Genomic DNA, 15,513 nt, shown 5'->3' with positions numbered 1-15,513 from the left:
AAATTACACAGCTGGACACTCTTGAGGGGAAAAATGGCCAACTCTGATCTCACCCCAGTCTCATTCTTTTAAAAACCAGTTCAGTATTTGGCAATTGTGCCCATTGTCTTCAAGGAATGAAACAGAGAAGCTAACTGGGGCAGGCATTGTGCTGGGTACTTTATATACTCGCATGAGCCTAGGGATATAAGTATGAATATGTATCAATAGCTCCATTGTAAGGATAAGGTGATGGGTCTACAGGTCTTGAGTTGTGACCAGAAAGCCCCCCAGGAGGGAGCAGAGGTGGAACTGAACTCCACTGGATCTACCTGCTTTCTCCTCCTCCTCCTCCAAGTGCCTAGAGTATGAGCCACTCCGATTAACCTCCATGCCCACATCTGTCTCCTTCAGTGGTTACCTCTCATTTTCCTTGTGTGTCTTGCTTGGCCATTCTCCATACAGCTTTGCATTTCACCTCTGCTTGAACATCTGATGTGATGAATAGCCCTGAGTTGCTGAAGAAAACATGCAGCTCTCATGAAGAAGTGAGAATTCCTTTCTCATCGGACTGAGGCAAAATGAATATTCTTGACCACAGATTCCTTATTTATTTTTTACAAATCATTCCTTTTTTTTTTAAGTTTGTTTATTTATTTTGAGAGAGAGAGAGAAAAAAAGAGCAAGCAGGGAAGGGGCAGAGAGAGGGGGAGAGAGAGAATCTCAAGCAGGCTCCGCACTGTCAGTGCACAGCCTGATGTGGGGTTCAAACTCATGAACCATGAGATCAAGACCTGAGCCAAAGTCAGACGCTCAACTGACTGAGCCACCCAGGTGCCCCTTGACCACAGATTCTTAAAGAGGAGGCTCATCAGTTAGAGTGTAGCGTTTGCATTAGGAAACCTTCATTCTCTCCTACCCTTCAATCCCAGAGACTTCTCATTCCAGAGGCTCACGGGTGGATACGTTTGGTATCCACCAGTGAGCTTTTTGGTGCTCATCTTAGCAAACTGATCTGTAGCTGGGGACCCGTCTCCAGTCTGGGAGAAAACCCTGAAGTGCAGGGTGGGTGCAATGTTGGCAGAGGTCTCCAGGATGATCAGAAGATACTAACACAGTGGCCTCAGCTGTCTGGCGTGACAGTGTTGCATATGCTCTGCCTCTGGACATCACAAATGGCAGACAAGAATCGGCAGCTTCTTTCTCCTCACCCAAACTGCAGGTGGGAGCAGCTTGAGATCAGTCGCTCAAAAGCCAGTTACTGAATGTAAATTTAATAAACTTGCTATTAAAAAACCTCTTTTTATGACGCAGTATGCAATTAGGAGCTTTTCTTCCAAAGTTTAAAAAAATTATCAAAGTATAATTGACATGCAATATCCTGTTGGTTTCAGGTGTACATAATGATTAAATGTTTTCATATATTACAAAATGCTCCACACAAGTCTGGTTGCCATCTGTCACCATAGAAAGCTATTAAAATATTGCTGACTATATTCCCTATGCTGTACATTGCACTCCCATAACTTATACTTGGAAGTTTGTACCTCTTAATCCCTACCACTAAATTCATTCTAGGTTGCCAGTTTTAAGCTTATATCTTTCAAAACATGTATTAAATTTGTCTCTTCCAGATTTCTTGCTGTCATAGTTATAAAGCAAAAGGGCAAATGAAGACATGTAAGAAAAGCCATAGTCAAGAACATGGCCTTTAAAATGTTTGAGTATGAAATATTCTACCAAATTTTTCTGAACAGATTTTTTTTTTCTGTCAACCAAATTAGTTTATTAAGTGAGCAAATTTAAATTTACCCTGTGACTATGAATTTCCCTAACGCTTCTGTGGGTCAAATTGGTGGTAGTTCCAGGTGGATCATGAATCCCTTGACTTTCTTCTCCTGAAATTAGTTTCTCAAGATAGCCCGTCATTCTACAGGCTTCTTCACAATCACATATGCACAATCCATGGATTGATTTTGTGTCCATTTTAAACACATTTACCCACCACGTTTGTCAGTCCTTGCCCCTCGTCAGGTTTATCCAGTACAAATCTTTGGACATGTTGCTGGGAACAGGTCACTGCAGGCAGGAGCACCTGCGCTCGACTTCATGTTTCACGAACACTTTCCTGCTCACACTCACATGGAAGACATGAGACAGCTCACAGTTCTTTTTTTTTTTTTTTTTTTTTTTTTTTTTTTTTTTTTTTTTTTATTTATTTTTGGGACAGAGAGAGACAGAGCATGAACGGGGGAGGGGCAGAGAGAGAGGGAGACACAGAATCGGAAACAGGCTCCAGGCTCCGAGCCATCAGCCCAGAGCCTGACGCGGGGCTCGAACTCACGGACCGCGAGATCGTGACCTGGCTGAAGTCGGACGCTTAACCGACTGCGCCACCCAGGCGCCCCGACAGCTCACAGTTTCAATTCATCAAGTCACCGCAACTCCAGGACACCATACATACACCAGGAAGTAGTGAAGCCTAACTGAATGGTGAGCACCTCCAAAGAATACTTTTTGGATTTGAGTTTTTCAGTCTCAACACTATTGACATCTTGGGCTGGAAAATCCTTTGCTGTAGGGGCCTGCCCTGTGCCTTACAGGATGTTCAGCAGCATCTCTGGCCTCCACCCACTCCATCTCTGGCCAGTAGCACCCCGTCTCCAGTCATCAGAACCAAAAAGGTCTCTAAATATTGCTGAATGTCCCATGGAAGACAAAACTCCCCAGTGTAAAAACACTGAAGTTGACTTGCAGTACAACCCTTCACCAGGGAATTCTAAAAGCCTTACTTAGGATTACATCAGAAAGCAGTTTTCTTTCCTTCACAAACATCAAAGGCGGCAGTCAGCTCACAAGATTCAGTGACGACTTAAGTCATCAGGACATGACGATTTATAACATGTCATTCAGGATATGGTAGACAGGTGTGCATAGACTGAGACTAGGATCTCAATCCACTATTGTCCTTATTATGTAACTGGTTATGTCTCTAGTGGAGCCCTTAAACAACAGCCTATCTAGATGGAAGACGCCTAAGAAAGAACATCCAACATCATGAAGTTCCACAACTACAGATTAGTTGCCCATTTGGTTGTTGGCTTTCAGGCACTGCTAAGCAATTTGATTTTATGTTTTCCAATAAAAATCTTTTTTTTTTTTTTCCCAACAAAACAAAGAGAATGGGCGCTTTGTTTTAAAGCAAACTGCACAAACACCACACCATCCCCATGTGAAGAACACTGGCAGAAACAGTCACTGATGGGCTGAAAAGTAGATCCTATAGGTTCCACAGTTGCATGAAAAAAGCTTTGAGGGGTGCCTCGGTGTCTCAGTTGGTTGGGCATCCAACTTCGGCTCAGGTCATGATCTTGTGGTTTGTGAGTTTGAGCCCCGCGTCTGGCTCTGTGCTGACATGTCAGAGCCTGGAGCCTGCTTCAGATTCTGTGTCTCCCTCTCTCTCAGCCCCTCCCCTGCTCGTGCTGTCTCAAAAATAAACATTAAAATTTTTTTTAAACAGCTTTGAAATCCTTTTTACAGCTAAAAAAAAAAAAAAAGTGTCCACTCAAGCTTAAGAGATTAGTTAGAAGAACATAATCTCACCTTTCATCACAATGTTTCTAGAAGTTTTAATTACAATTTTACATGCTATATACACTGCCATCTAAATACTACAGAGAGTGGGGGCTGATAGCCAATTTTCCAGGAATAAATATCAGGGGTAAGTAAAAAACACAGTTGATAGAGGAGATGCGAGATACTTTAACCAGTGGGACTGTCTCTCCACAACCCTGTCATTTATGAGAGAAAGTGCAAGAAAGAGCAAAACAAACTGTTAGCTCCCTCCACAATGGAGGTTGATTGAGTTAAATAGCACCTTTAGCTTCAGGTTTAGAAGCTAAACCTGGATCAATCTGGCCTGGATCTCCCTAGAACTGCTTGTTCAAAATCCCCTGTGGTTGTTTCAAGCAAATTCCTGCTGAAAAGTCCTGGCAGTGGTGCGCAGAGACCAGGGGGCAGACTCACTTTCCCAATACCCTCCTCACTTCCCAAGTTCAGACCTGTACCCTGGTCCTAATTCACATCCTAGAATTCCTGACCCATAGTCTGCAGCCTTTCTGTGGTAATTCAACTAAGGCCAGGTGTGTGTGTGTGTAATCAGCACATGGAATACATGTGCCCAGTTTTTTTTAACTGTCCTACTTCCTAATAGACACACATGTGCACATGCGCATACGTACACACAGACACTGACATCCCCACATAGTAGGCCCAGTGCTTGCTTACCTTATGCCCCCAAATCACAGGAAAATAATAGATGTCTAAGTATATCACTAGGAATCAGATAACAAGTACTTTTTCACTACAGGGGAATTGAAAACACCAGCTAAAAAAATTAAAACTCTTTAAAAATTGATATGGAATTTTTATAAAATATATGAATAAACACAGTCACAAAAATGAGATTCAACGACAATTAACATAAAAGAAAAAATGAATCTGTTTGACTTCATACAATTTAATTATTTCATTTTACACTTTTCAAAATCACTTTGGACCCAAGCACATCCCAGGGTTTTACACACCGATCAAAGAGCTCTGCTAGAGACAGTCAAGTTCAGGAGCGGTTTCCTTTCACATTCATCCATTTTTGCTTAAGAAATAAAAGGAGTCTTTTTCATTTTTTTTATTTTATTTTATAGAACATATTTTTTTTTATTATAAATTCATTTAAATCACTTTGGACCCAGCATGTCCTTAGGTTTTACCCACTCATCAAACTGCTCTGCTGTGAGATAGCCAAGCTCAATGGCAGTGGCCTTTAAGGTTGATCCATTTTTGTGTGCTGTCTTAGCAATCTTTGCTGCCTTGTCATACCCTGAAGAAAAATAAAACAGGCAACGTAGGAGTTAGTAGTGAAATTTGGTTTTCTAAAGCAAAAGATAATCATTATTTACTTGATACTGAGGCTACTGACATCTAAAATAACATTTTTAATCTTAAAAATATTTAACAGTGATCATCTTCAGAATTATGTTTGATACAGGATAAAACCTTTACTTTTCTTAATACAGACTTCACTATACCTCACTTTGGACAACAGATTTGTTACTAATTGTAGTTGCCAATGTCAATAGATTTTGGGTTCCCCTGTGTAGCTCTCTGGCTGAATTCTAGTGTATAAAAGTTTTATTTTTTATTTTTTTTAAGTTTATTTATTAATTTCGAGACAGAGAGTATGTGAGTGGGGGAGGAGCAGAGAGAGAGACTCCTAAGCAGGCTCTGCACTACCAGCACAGAGCCTGACACAGGGCTCAAACCCACAAACCAGGAGATCATGACCTGAGCTGAAATCAAGAGTCAGACACTTAGCCAACTGAGCCACCCAGGCACCCATAATGTACAATAATTTTTAAATGATCAAAACATTATTACCAATCTCAATATTATACCAAAGAATAACTCAGATATTTTTGCAGGGGGAAGAAAAAGAAAATATAGCACCAAGAGATGAAAAAACAACTGAGTAGTAGAAATACGTGTTGTTTCTAACAACAAGTTTAACCAGAAGCGATCTCTGCACCAAAGCATAACCAGCTAACTGCTGCTGTGCCACAGCAAACAGCACCCTGTGCGGGAGCTGCAGGGACTGGCTCTCAGTGGGAGGCAGGGGAACGAGGGCCTTGGGGAAGGATGCACCTGCCAGCTGCTTCCAACAGCACCTCTCTACGTGCTTCTCTACGGGCAGTGCCTGGTACCCTGACCTCTTCTCAGAAGCCACAAGGATGCAGTGGGGAAGTTTCAGCACAGATGGAATCACGTACTAAGACCCAGGTGCACTGTCTGCTTCAATCATTTGCTTCTGGAATGAACAAAGGGGCAGGGCAGCTTTGCAAGCTGTCTGCACTTAACACAATTTATAAAAAAGGTCAGAAAGCAAAACAAGAAAAAACAGAAAAAAACAAAAATGAAACCAATGAAGGAGGAAAAAAACCCAAATACCCCCAGATCAGAGGACTATGGTCAAAGGAACAAAGCTTCCTGAGGCAACACTATTATGAAGCTGGCATGTAACCAGTAACCATTTATGAACTAATTAGGGGCCATTTTTTTACTCAATTGAATTTGTAAATACTAAACATACTGAACAGGGTGCTTACTGATTAGAGGAACTTTGAGGAAGAATGTTCATCAAATGTTCAGGGTCAATATAAGAACGGTGTACATTTATTTTGATGACGTTCGCGTCTAGCCTTATGCTAACCATTCAGTTCTTCTCTTCAAGTCCTACAAAACCCTGTTCCCACCCAGCCCACCACATAATAAGCACACAGACAACCCGGGACATGCAGCTGCAAGGCTCACGCTGCACCAGCAAGGTGTGGTTTATCCTCGCATGGCCTTTACCTCACAGAACACGGATTCCAAAAAAGACTAACCAATCGTCCAGCTTTAAGAGCACCTCTAGCTTCAGTGTTTTGGCAACAGGTTCTGAAGTACAGATGTGAGGGAACATTTCTCACATAAGCCTCTGGGATCCCCTGTGTAGCTCTCTGGCTGAATGCTAATGTACAACGATTTTTTTAATGTTTATTTATTTATTATGAGAGAGAGCGAGAGAGCACGAGGATCCCAAGCAGGCCCCATGCTCAGCGCAGAGCCCAATGTGGGGTTCAATCCCATGACCCTGGGATCATGACCTGAGCTGATATCAAGAGTTGGACACTTAACCGGGCCACCCAGGTGGCCCATGTACAATAACTTTTAAAGGATCAAAATATTACCAATCTCAACACTACATCAAAGAATAGGATATATCACATTGGGCTCAGAGTTACCTGAAGCAGTCAAATGAGTTCTTACTTTACAAAACTGAAATTGTATGTTGATGTGAGGCCAATAGTAGAAAATCTGCCTTGGAAGTTCAGCATTATAGAAGAATTTTTTTTTTGATTTTTTTTTTAATGTTTATTTTTGAGAGAGAGACAGACAGAGCACAAGCAGGGGAGGGGCAGAGAGAGAGGGAGACACGGAATCGGGAGCAGGCTCCAGGCTCTGAGCTGTCAGCACAGAACCCCATTCAGGGCTCAAACCCACGAACTGTGAGATCATGACCTGAGCCAAAGTCGGGCTCTCAACCAACTGAGCTACCCAGGGGCCCCATATAGAAGAATATTTTAAACAGCAAACATATCATGCCAAATGACTACATCAGAACTGGTTTTAAAACAGAAAATCAAACAATATGTTAACAACCTCAGCAGAAGATGGGAAAAGGCTTTTAAGACACCATAATATAATGCAACGAATGTGTCAAGACCTACAAGTCAGACGAGTATCTTTGGTGAGGATCACTGTGGTCAGTCTGCAATCCAAGTCGATATGTTTGAACACATAATAAAATATTTGCAATTCTAGAAAAGGCTTGCACATAAGAGTCACAGTTTTAGATAAAATATTTGCATTTCCCCCCCTTTCCCTAAAAGCAATGAATACTTAGTCCTTTTTCTTTTGTTCTTATTGGTAGCTTTCCACTTCTGAATTGAATAAAACAAGAAAATCAAAGTGTAGTAGAGCCTCTGGAGAAGGCAGAAAAATGAGTTCATCCCACACTGCTAATCAGCCAGTGCCACCTAGTGACGTTACCAAGTGAGGGCCCAGGCGCTGCACAGAACATTAAGCATCTCAATTCCATTAAGATTCATGGAAGTTTGAACTTCTGAGTTTACCACATTTCAAATAAAATGAAACCTAACGGACAGCATACTAATATATAAACAGTGTCTTTCAATGCAATTTCAAATATTTTATGAGATTTTACTGAAACAATGCCCAAAAGGAATCTGCTGTCCACCTTGATCCAATAATCTCTTAAAAATATTTAGCTTTTAAATTTTGTATTCAAAATGACATTATTATTCCTTAAACCTTACCTATATGAGGATTAAGAGCTGTCACCAACATTAGAGATTCGTTCATCAGCTTGTTGATCCTCTCTGTGTTGGCCTGGATTCCCACAACGCAGTTTTCTGTGAAGGAAATGCACGCGTCCCCCAGCAGCCTGGCTGAGTGTAACACATTTTTAATCTATGAGGGGAGTAGAGCAAGGAAGGAGGAGGGAGGGAGAGACACAGAAGAGAGAGGCTTATTAACCCTAACGTTTTTTGTTCACTAGCATATATGATTTGCTGGCTCATAAATGAATACGTAATTTGATAAACAGCACTCCTACAACTTGTAAAGCACTATATCCATGGAAATTTGAGGACACTGAAATCTAAAAAACATAAAAGCCATAAATACAAATAAACTGAAACACAAGAGACCCTGTAGTGTGATAAAACATGGGTATGAAATGTTAGCACAGAGAAAGAGAAATTAATTCCAGTTGTAGGAACTGGTGAAGTCCTATTTCATGGAGGGGACTCAAACAACCAGAGATGGAAAAAGAATCCTCCGGAAGAGAAGCAAAGATGCAAATGTTAGAATGTTCAGCCTGTTGGAAGCAGTGAATGAAGTGAGGACTTCCCAGGTCTCACTGATCACATTTTTTATGCTTAACAAAACAAATATTCCTCAGGAACTTTAAAATAACCTTTCACACATTATTTTAAAACCAACAGAAAGTCAGTTGGTTTTTTAGTTTTAGCATGTTTTTCCTTTTTGGTAACATTTCTAATATGTATAAAGCTATAGTCACATCCTACTCTCTTTTGTTCTAAAACATCAGGATCTGAAAACTATACTCCCAACAATGGACTCTACTAGAAGGCATAGAACCTCATGGTTAAATTCGATATTAATGACTTTAATGTAAGGCAAATGTTGATTACCCTGATGTATTTTCTATTAAAGACAAAAAAATAGATTTTTGTGTTTTAACATAAAAAGATTAGCAAGACATTTGTTGCACACCTATATTTGCCAGGCAGCTCATATTGTTTGGAATCCAACAGGAAAGCAAAAGCTTACACGTGCGAGTTCTGCTTTGGCCTTTTATTTCTCACAAGAACGTACAGGCCTTGAGGACAAATAAATATCTCGTCTTCCTTATTATTCTACCACTAGTACTCAGTACAGTGCCTGATCTAGATTTGACAAATACACTGAATGAATATTCTTAATATTTGTCATTTGCATGTTCTTATCAAATTAAAACCAGACTTTATACCAGATACAAACTGGAAATCAGCCCTTAATATATTTTAGATATAACACTTTACACTAGTAACAGACTCCACGTGACAACAGCCCTGTTATCCGAAGCAGAGGAAAATGGATGAAAGATGATGTCACCTCATTCCATCTTCATGAAGATGAAATAAAAGAACGATTTTTAGACACGAATGTTTTCAAGGTCTGTGGAAGAGGGAAAACAGATGAAGGAAAGCCAGAGAGGGACAGAAGGGCATGGAAGGAGGGTGCTGAGGACGCCAAACAGAAGGGAGTCATGGCCAAGCTCAGAGGTCAGCAAGTCTATGGGCTTGCGGGGGTTCCAAATGACCAGGGGAACAGTTCAAGCACAAGTGGGGCGGGGGGAAGCCAGGAGTAATGAATCTGCCTGAAAGTGAATGTGGGTTATTCCTCTAAAAGACTGAACTTGAGAGAAAAATAAAGCAGCAGCATGAGGAGGAGACAGTTGAGGGACAGCCTGAGGAGACCTGACTTATTTCTAGCCACTGGCATCCTCACTGGTGAGGGATAAGGAAGAAACCCACACCCTATTTCCACACTTTTTCTTCCTATTAAATAAAGCAAACCATCAAATTACTTGAGTTAAAAGTCACCTAAAGTCATCAAATTACTTGAGCTAAAAGTCTTCTAATAGGGCTATCCACACTTCCCCTAGGCTTCCTTCCAGGCTTAATCTGCTAACATTAACATATGCTTGACTTCCAATTGCTACTTCTATCATCCCAGGACCTAATGTGAAACCTCCAAAGACTTTTATGAAAGAAAAAACAATACACTTAGATTTCAGTAAAAAAAAAATTAAAAATCAGATTGAAAGCTTACCATCATTGGCTTGAAAACATTCAACTCAAAATGTCCATTGCTGCCTCCAACGGTAACGGCGACGTGATTCCCCATGACCTGGGCTGCAACCATGGTGAGCGCTTCACACTGCGTAGGGTTCACCTTGCCTTCAAGAAAGCCACCAAGGAAAGACTCACATCAAACAAGCTCGTGAGCGGCTGCACCCGTTTGCATTCCTACCAACAGTGCAAGTTTATATACACAATGGAATACTACGTGGCAATGAGAAAGAATGAAATATGGCCTTTTGTAGCAACGTGGAAGGAACTGGAGAGTGTTATGCTAAGTGAAAATAAGTCATATAGAGAAAGACAGATACCATATGTTTTCACTCTTATGTGAATCCTGAGAAACTTAACAGAAGACCATGGGGGAGGGGAAGAAAAAAAAAAAGTTAGGGAGAGAGCCAAACCATAAGAGACTCTTAAAAACTGAAAATAAACTGAGGGTTGATGGGGGGTGGGAGGGAGGGGAGGGCGGGTGATGGGTATTGAGGAGGGCACCTGTTGGGATGAGCACTGGGTGTTGTATGGAAACCAATTTAACAATAAATTTCATATTAAAAAAAAAAACATGCTCGTGGCTTCAAGATTAGGTATTATGTCAAATTATCAAGAAAAGAAGGAAATCTGACTTCATTAAATAAAGTAAGACATATAAGAAAGCAAGTGTCCAACCATCAGTGCTGATGCAATGAAGCAAACCAACCAAATAAGGAAGGACAGGTTGCCACAGACCGTGAATGGTTCAACAGCTAATGTGTGAGGAGTTGGGCAACCGCACATTGAGTCCAGCCCACCCCATCTTCTCGGCTTCCATTCATCATGGACATGGTTACGAAGCCAGGCACTGAACATGCAACAGTGGGTGAGAAAGGCGCAGCCCCTGCGCTGCAGAACTTGGGAGGCCGAGCAGAGACAGCAGGCAGCTACAGGACCTGAGGGGTAAATACAGAGAAGCAGGCTGCTATGGGAACTCTTAGCGCCTCACTGACACTTGGGAGACTGCTCAGAGGAAGTGGACGTTACACTGGAATGTTCCTATTCGTCTTGAGTCCCCAGAGTCCCAGTACCCTGGGAGCACCCCTCTGACGAGCTCAGGTGTGAACCTGACATACCAGGTTCTGCCGACCAGTACAAGGCAACACACTGGGAAGGTTATTTCCTCATCTGTGGATCTGGGTTTCTCTTTTCTAGGCAATCACCTTGCATTTGCCATCAACTAAATTGAAGTCATTTTTGAACATGAATTATTTTAAAATCAGATCTCTTCTCATTCTGTACACATGTGTAGATTTAAGAGAATCAACACTCAGGTCTTTCTTCTTCACTATTAGAAGTCACCTTGTCAGTTTTAGCCCAACACACAGAGGCCTCAATTCTGGCGTACTGCTGTTTCCTTACTTGCTCGTGTGACCCACACGTGTTCTCTGCTTTCACCCTCAGTCACCAGGGAAGTGGTGAAGTGGCAGAGACCTGCAGCCTGCTACTGAGACATCCCTGCAGTCTGAAGTCACCTCCTTATTGTCACTTAAGTGTCACTGTTCACCCACTACACTCGTCTAACAGAGCTACCAACACTTCCCCTCAGGATTCAGTGACTGTCACATGAATCTGTCATATGGCTTCCTAGAATCCAGACATCCAAAGCCTGTGTCACTTCCCTTACTGAACAGGCCAAAACCCCAAGCAGAAAATGAAATAACAGGCAACTGGAATAATTCATTTTTATTCAACCCAGGCTGACCACTTTCACAGCTGGTTTCAGAATTCTTCTGGCTTTGGATTGTGAAAGAGAGATTCCTCTATTCTCTAATGTAGGAATCCACATACATGCTATTAAAATTCTCTTTTCCTATAATGTTGGGTGATGTTCCCCAATTCTGATCAAAGGTGGCCGACAAAGATATTCTGAAATAACTGTGACACACACGTCTCTATCTATGTCTGGGATCACGCTTAACACAAGGAGACATGCTCTGTTCATGAGAACGCCTGGGTCCCTGTCAAGTTCCAGCGCTAATGTTTACCAGCTAGTCATTACCTGGCATGATACTACTTCCTGGCTCATTTTCAGGCAAGATCAGCTCTCCCAGACCTGAGCGAGGACCAGAACCCAGAAAACGAATATCGTTTGCTATCTTCATCAGACTGCAGGCGGTAGTATTCATGGCTCCACTGAGTTCAACCAAAGCATCATGAGCAGCCAGAGCTTCAAATTTATTTGCAGCTGTGACAAAAGGCAACCCTGAAGAAAAAAATAACCCTATGAATTAAATTATCGTCTAAAATTAAATAGTTTTCTAATTTCAGCAAGATAAATAGAAAGTTCCAGGATATGAAAAGCAAAAACAGAATAAACATATTTACCATTGAAATAAATGTCTCTCAACCATCCATTGATTTTGCCGGCTTTGAAAATGGGTATTCAGAGTAAAGATGGCAGGACCCTAAGCTTGTCTTGTCCCACAAACACAGCATGATAATTATCAAATCATTCTGAACACCCAAGAAATCAATCCGAGGTCTGAGAGAATAAAAACTGCAAGTCTACAAGTACAAAAGCAACCACCTTTTGGAAAGTAGGAGGTGCGAGGGAGATAGAACTATGGATATGGCAGCAAAGAGGGAGCCCTGCTTACAGAGGCTACCACAGTGGAGCGAAAAACCTGAACTCTTGGAGTCCACTACTGTGGGGGAAACAGATAAGGAAAGAATCCTGAATGTAGCAAGGGAAAAAAAAAGTCCTTAATCTACAAGGGAGGACAGATCAGGTTTGCAGCAGACCTATCCACAGAAACTTGGCAGGCCAGAAAGGAGTGGCAGGATATATTTAACATGCTGAATGGGAAAAAAATGCAGCCAAGAATTCTTTATCCAGCAAGGCTGTCATTCAGAATAGGAGAAGTAGAGTTTTCCAGACAAACTAGCAGAGTTCATGACCACTAAACCAGCAAGAAATTTTAAGGGGGGCTCTGAATGGAGAAAAAAAAGACTACAAGTAACAAAGACTAAAAAGGATCAAAGAACATCACTACAAACACCAGCTCAGATAACACAATGGCACTAAATTCATATCTTTCAATAATCTCTCTGAATGTAAATAGACTAAATGCTCCAATCAAAAGACACAGGGTATCAGAATGGATTAAAAAAACAAGATCCATCTATATGCAGCCTACAAGAGACTCACTACTATTGACCTAAAGACACCTGCACTGAAAGTGAGGGAGTGGAGAACCATCTATCATATTAATGGACACCAAAACAAAGCCAGAATAGCCATACTTATATCAGACAAACTAGATATAAAAACGACTGTAACAAGAGATGAAGAAGAGCACTGTATTATAATTAAGTGGTCTATCCATCAAGATCTAACAACTGTAAATATTTATGCCCCCAATTTAGAAGCCCCAAATATATAAATAAATTAATGATAAACATGAAGAAACTTATTGATAATGATACAATAACAGTAAGGGACTTTAACATCCCACTTACAACAATGGACAGATCTAAGCAGAAAATTAACCGGGAAACAATGGCTTTGAATGACACACAGACCAGATGGACTTCACAGATATATTCAGAACATTTCATCCTAAAGCAGCAGCATATACATTCTTTTTGAGTGCCCATGTAACAGTCACATACTGGATCACAAATCAGCCCTCAACAAGTACAAAAAGATCAAAATCAAATCATGCATATCTTCAGACCACCATGCTACGAAACTTGAAGTCAACCACAAGAAAAATCTGAAAAACCCTCAAATACATGAGGTTAAAGAATACCCTACTAAAGAATGAATAGGTTAACCAGGAAATTAAAGAGGAAATAAAAAAATGCATGGAAGCAAATGAAAATGAAAAGATGACAGTCTAAAACTTTTGGGATACAGCAGAGGCAGTGCTAAGAGGGAAGTATATTGCAATACAGGTCTACTTCAAAAAGAAAAGTCTCAAATAATGGTGCCAGAAAAGGAATAGAAAATAAAGCCTGAAGCCAGCAGAAGAAGGGAAATAATAAATATTAGAGCAGAAATAAACAATATAGAAACACAAAAAAAACAGATCAACAAAACTAAGAGCTGGTTCTTCGAAAGAATTAATAAAATTAATAAACCCCCAACCAGACTTATCAAAAAGACAAAGGACCCAAATTGATAAAATTTTGAATAAAAGAAGAGAGATCACAACCACCACCACAGAAATACAAATAAGAGAATACTATGAAGAAATATATGCCAATAAACTAGGACAAATTCCTAGAAACTTACGAACTACCAAAACTAAAACAGGAATAAATAGAAAATTTGAACGGACCAATAACCAGCCAAGAATTTGCATCAGTAATTTAAAATCTCTCAACCAAGAAGAGTCCAGGGCCAGATGGCTTTCCACAGGAATTCTACCAGCATTTAAAGAAGAGTTAATACCTATTTTTCTCAAACTGTTCAAAAAAATAGAAATGGAAGGAAAACTTCCAAACTCCTTCTATGAGGCCAGCATTACTTTGATTCCAAAAACAAAGACCCCACTAAAAAGGAGAATTATAGACCAATATCCCTGATGAACACAGATGCAAAAATTCTCAATAAAATACTAGCAAATCGAATTCAATAGTACATTAAAGGAATTATTCACATGGTCAAGTGGGATTTATTCCTGGGCTGCAGGGTTGGCTCAATATTCACAAATCAATCAATGTGATACACCACACTATGAAAAGAACCACAGAATACTTTCAGTAGATGCATAAAAAGCACCTGACAAAATACAGCATCAATTCTTGAAAAAACCCTCAACAAAGTAGGGGTAAGATGAAACATACCACAAGATCATAAAGGCCATCTACAAAAGACCCACAGCTAATATCATCCTGAGTGAGGAAAAACTGATAGCCTTTCCCCTACAATCAGAAAGAAAACAAGGATGTCCACTCTCACCATTTCTACTTAACATAGTGCTGGGAAGTCTTAGCTTTAGCAATCAAACAACAAAAAGTAATAAAGGGCATACAAACTGGAAAGGAAGAAGTCAAACTTTCACTATTTGCAGACAACATGAAATCTGTTGCATCTCTATACACCAAACATGATGCAGCAGAAAAAGAAATGGAAGAATCGACCCCATTTGCAATTGCACCAAAAACAATAAGATACCTAGGAATAAACCTAACTGAAGAGGTAAAAGATCTGTACTCCGAAAACTATGAAACACTTATGAAAGAAACTGAAGTGGACACAAAGAAATAGAAAAGCATTCCCTGCTCATGGACTGAAGAACAATCATTGTTAAAATGTCTGTACTACCCAAAGTCATCTACACATTTAATATAATCCCTATCAAAAATACTAAGGGCATTTTTCACAGAATTAGAACAAACAATCCTAAAATTTGTATGGAACCACAAAAGACTCCAAATATCCAAAGCAATTCTGGAAAAGGAAAACAAAACTGGCAGCATCCACGATTCCAGATTTCAAGCTGTG

General features: G+C 40.4%; 1 protein-coding gene across 1 annotated transcript in view; it reads right to left on the bottom strand.

The window, feature by feature from the left end:
* Window positions 1-4,478: 4,478 nt before the first annotated feature.
* FH (fumarate hydratase) overlaps window positions 4,479-15,513 on the bottom strand; it is a 36,499-nt gene continuing 25,464 nt past the window's right edge. The window contains exons 7-10 of the mRNA XM_060643374.3: window positions 12,061-12,264; window positions 9,997-10,124; window positions 7,914-8,067; window positions 4,479-4,858 (exon numbers count right to left, since the gene is read on the bottom strand). Of these exons, the coding sequence (XP_060499357.2) occupies window positions 4,716-4,858; window positions 7,914-8,067; window positions 9,997-10,124; window positions 12,061-12,264 (629 nt within the window). The 3' untranslated portion in view covers window positions 4,479-4,715. The remainder of the gene's footprint in view (window positions 4,859-7,913; window positions 8,068-9,996; window positions 10,125-12,060; window positions 12,265-15,513) is intronic.

Source organism: Panthera onca, chromosome F1 (assembly GCF_046562875.1).
Source record: "Panthera onca isolate mPanOnc1 chromosome F1, mPanOnc1 haplotype 2, whole genome shotgun sequence".
NCBI classification, from domain to species: Eukaryota; Metazoa; Chordata; class Mammalia; order Carnivora; family Felidae; genus Panthera; species Panthera onca.
The sequence above is the reverse complement of the archived record's forward strand: the minus strand, read 5'-3'. Positions and strand labels throughout refer to the sequence as shown.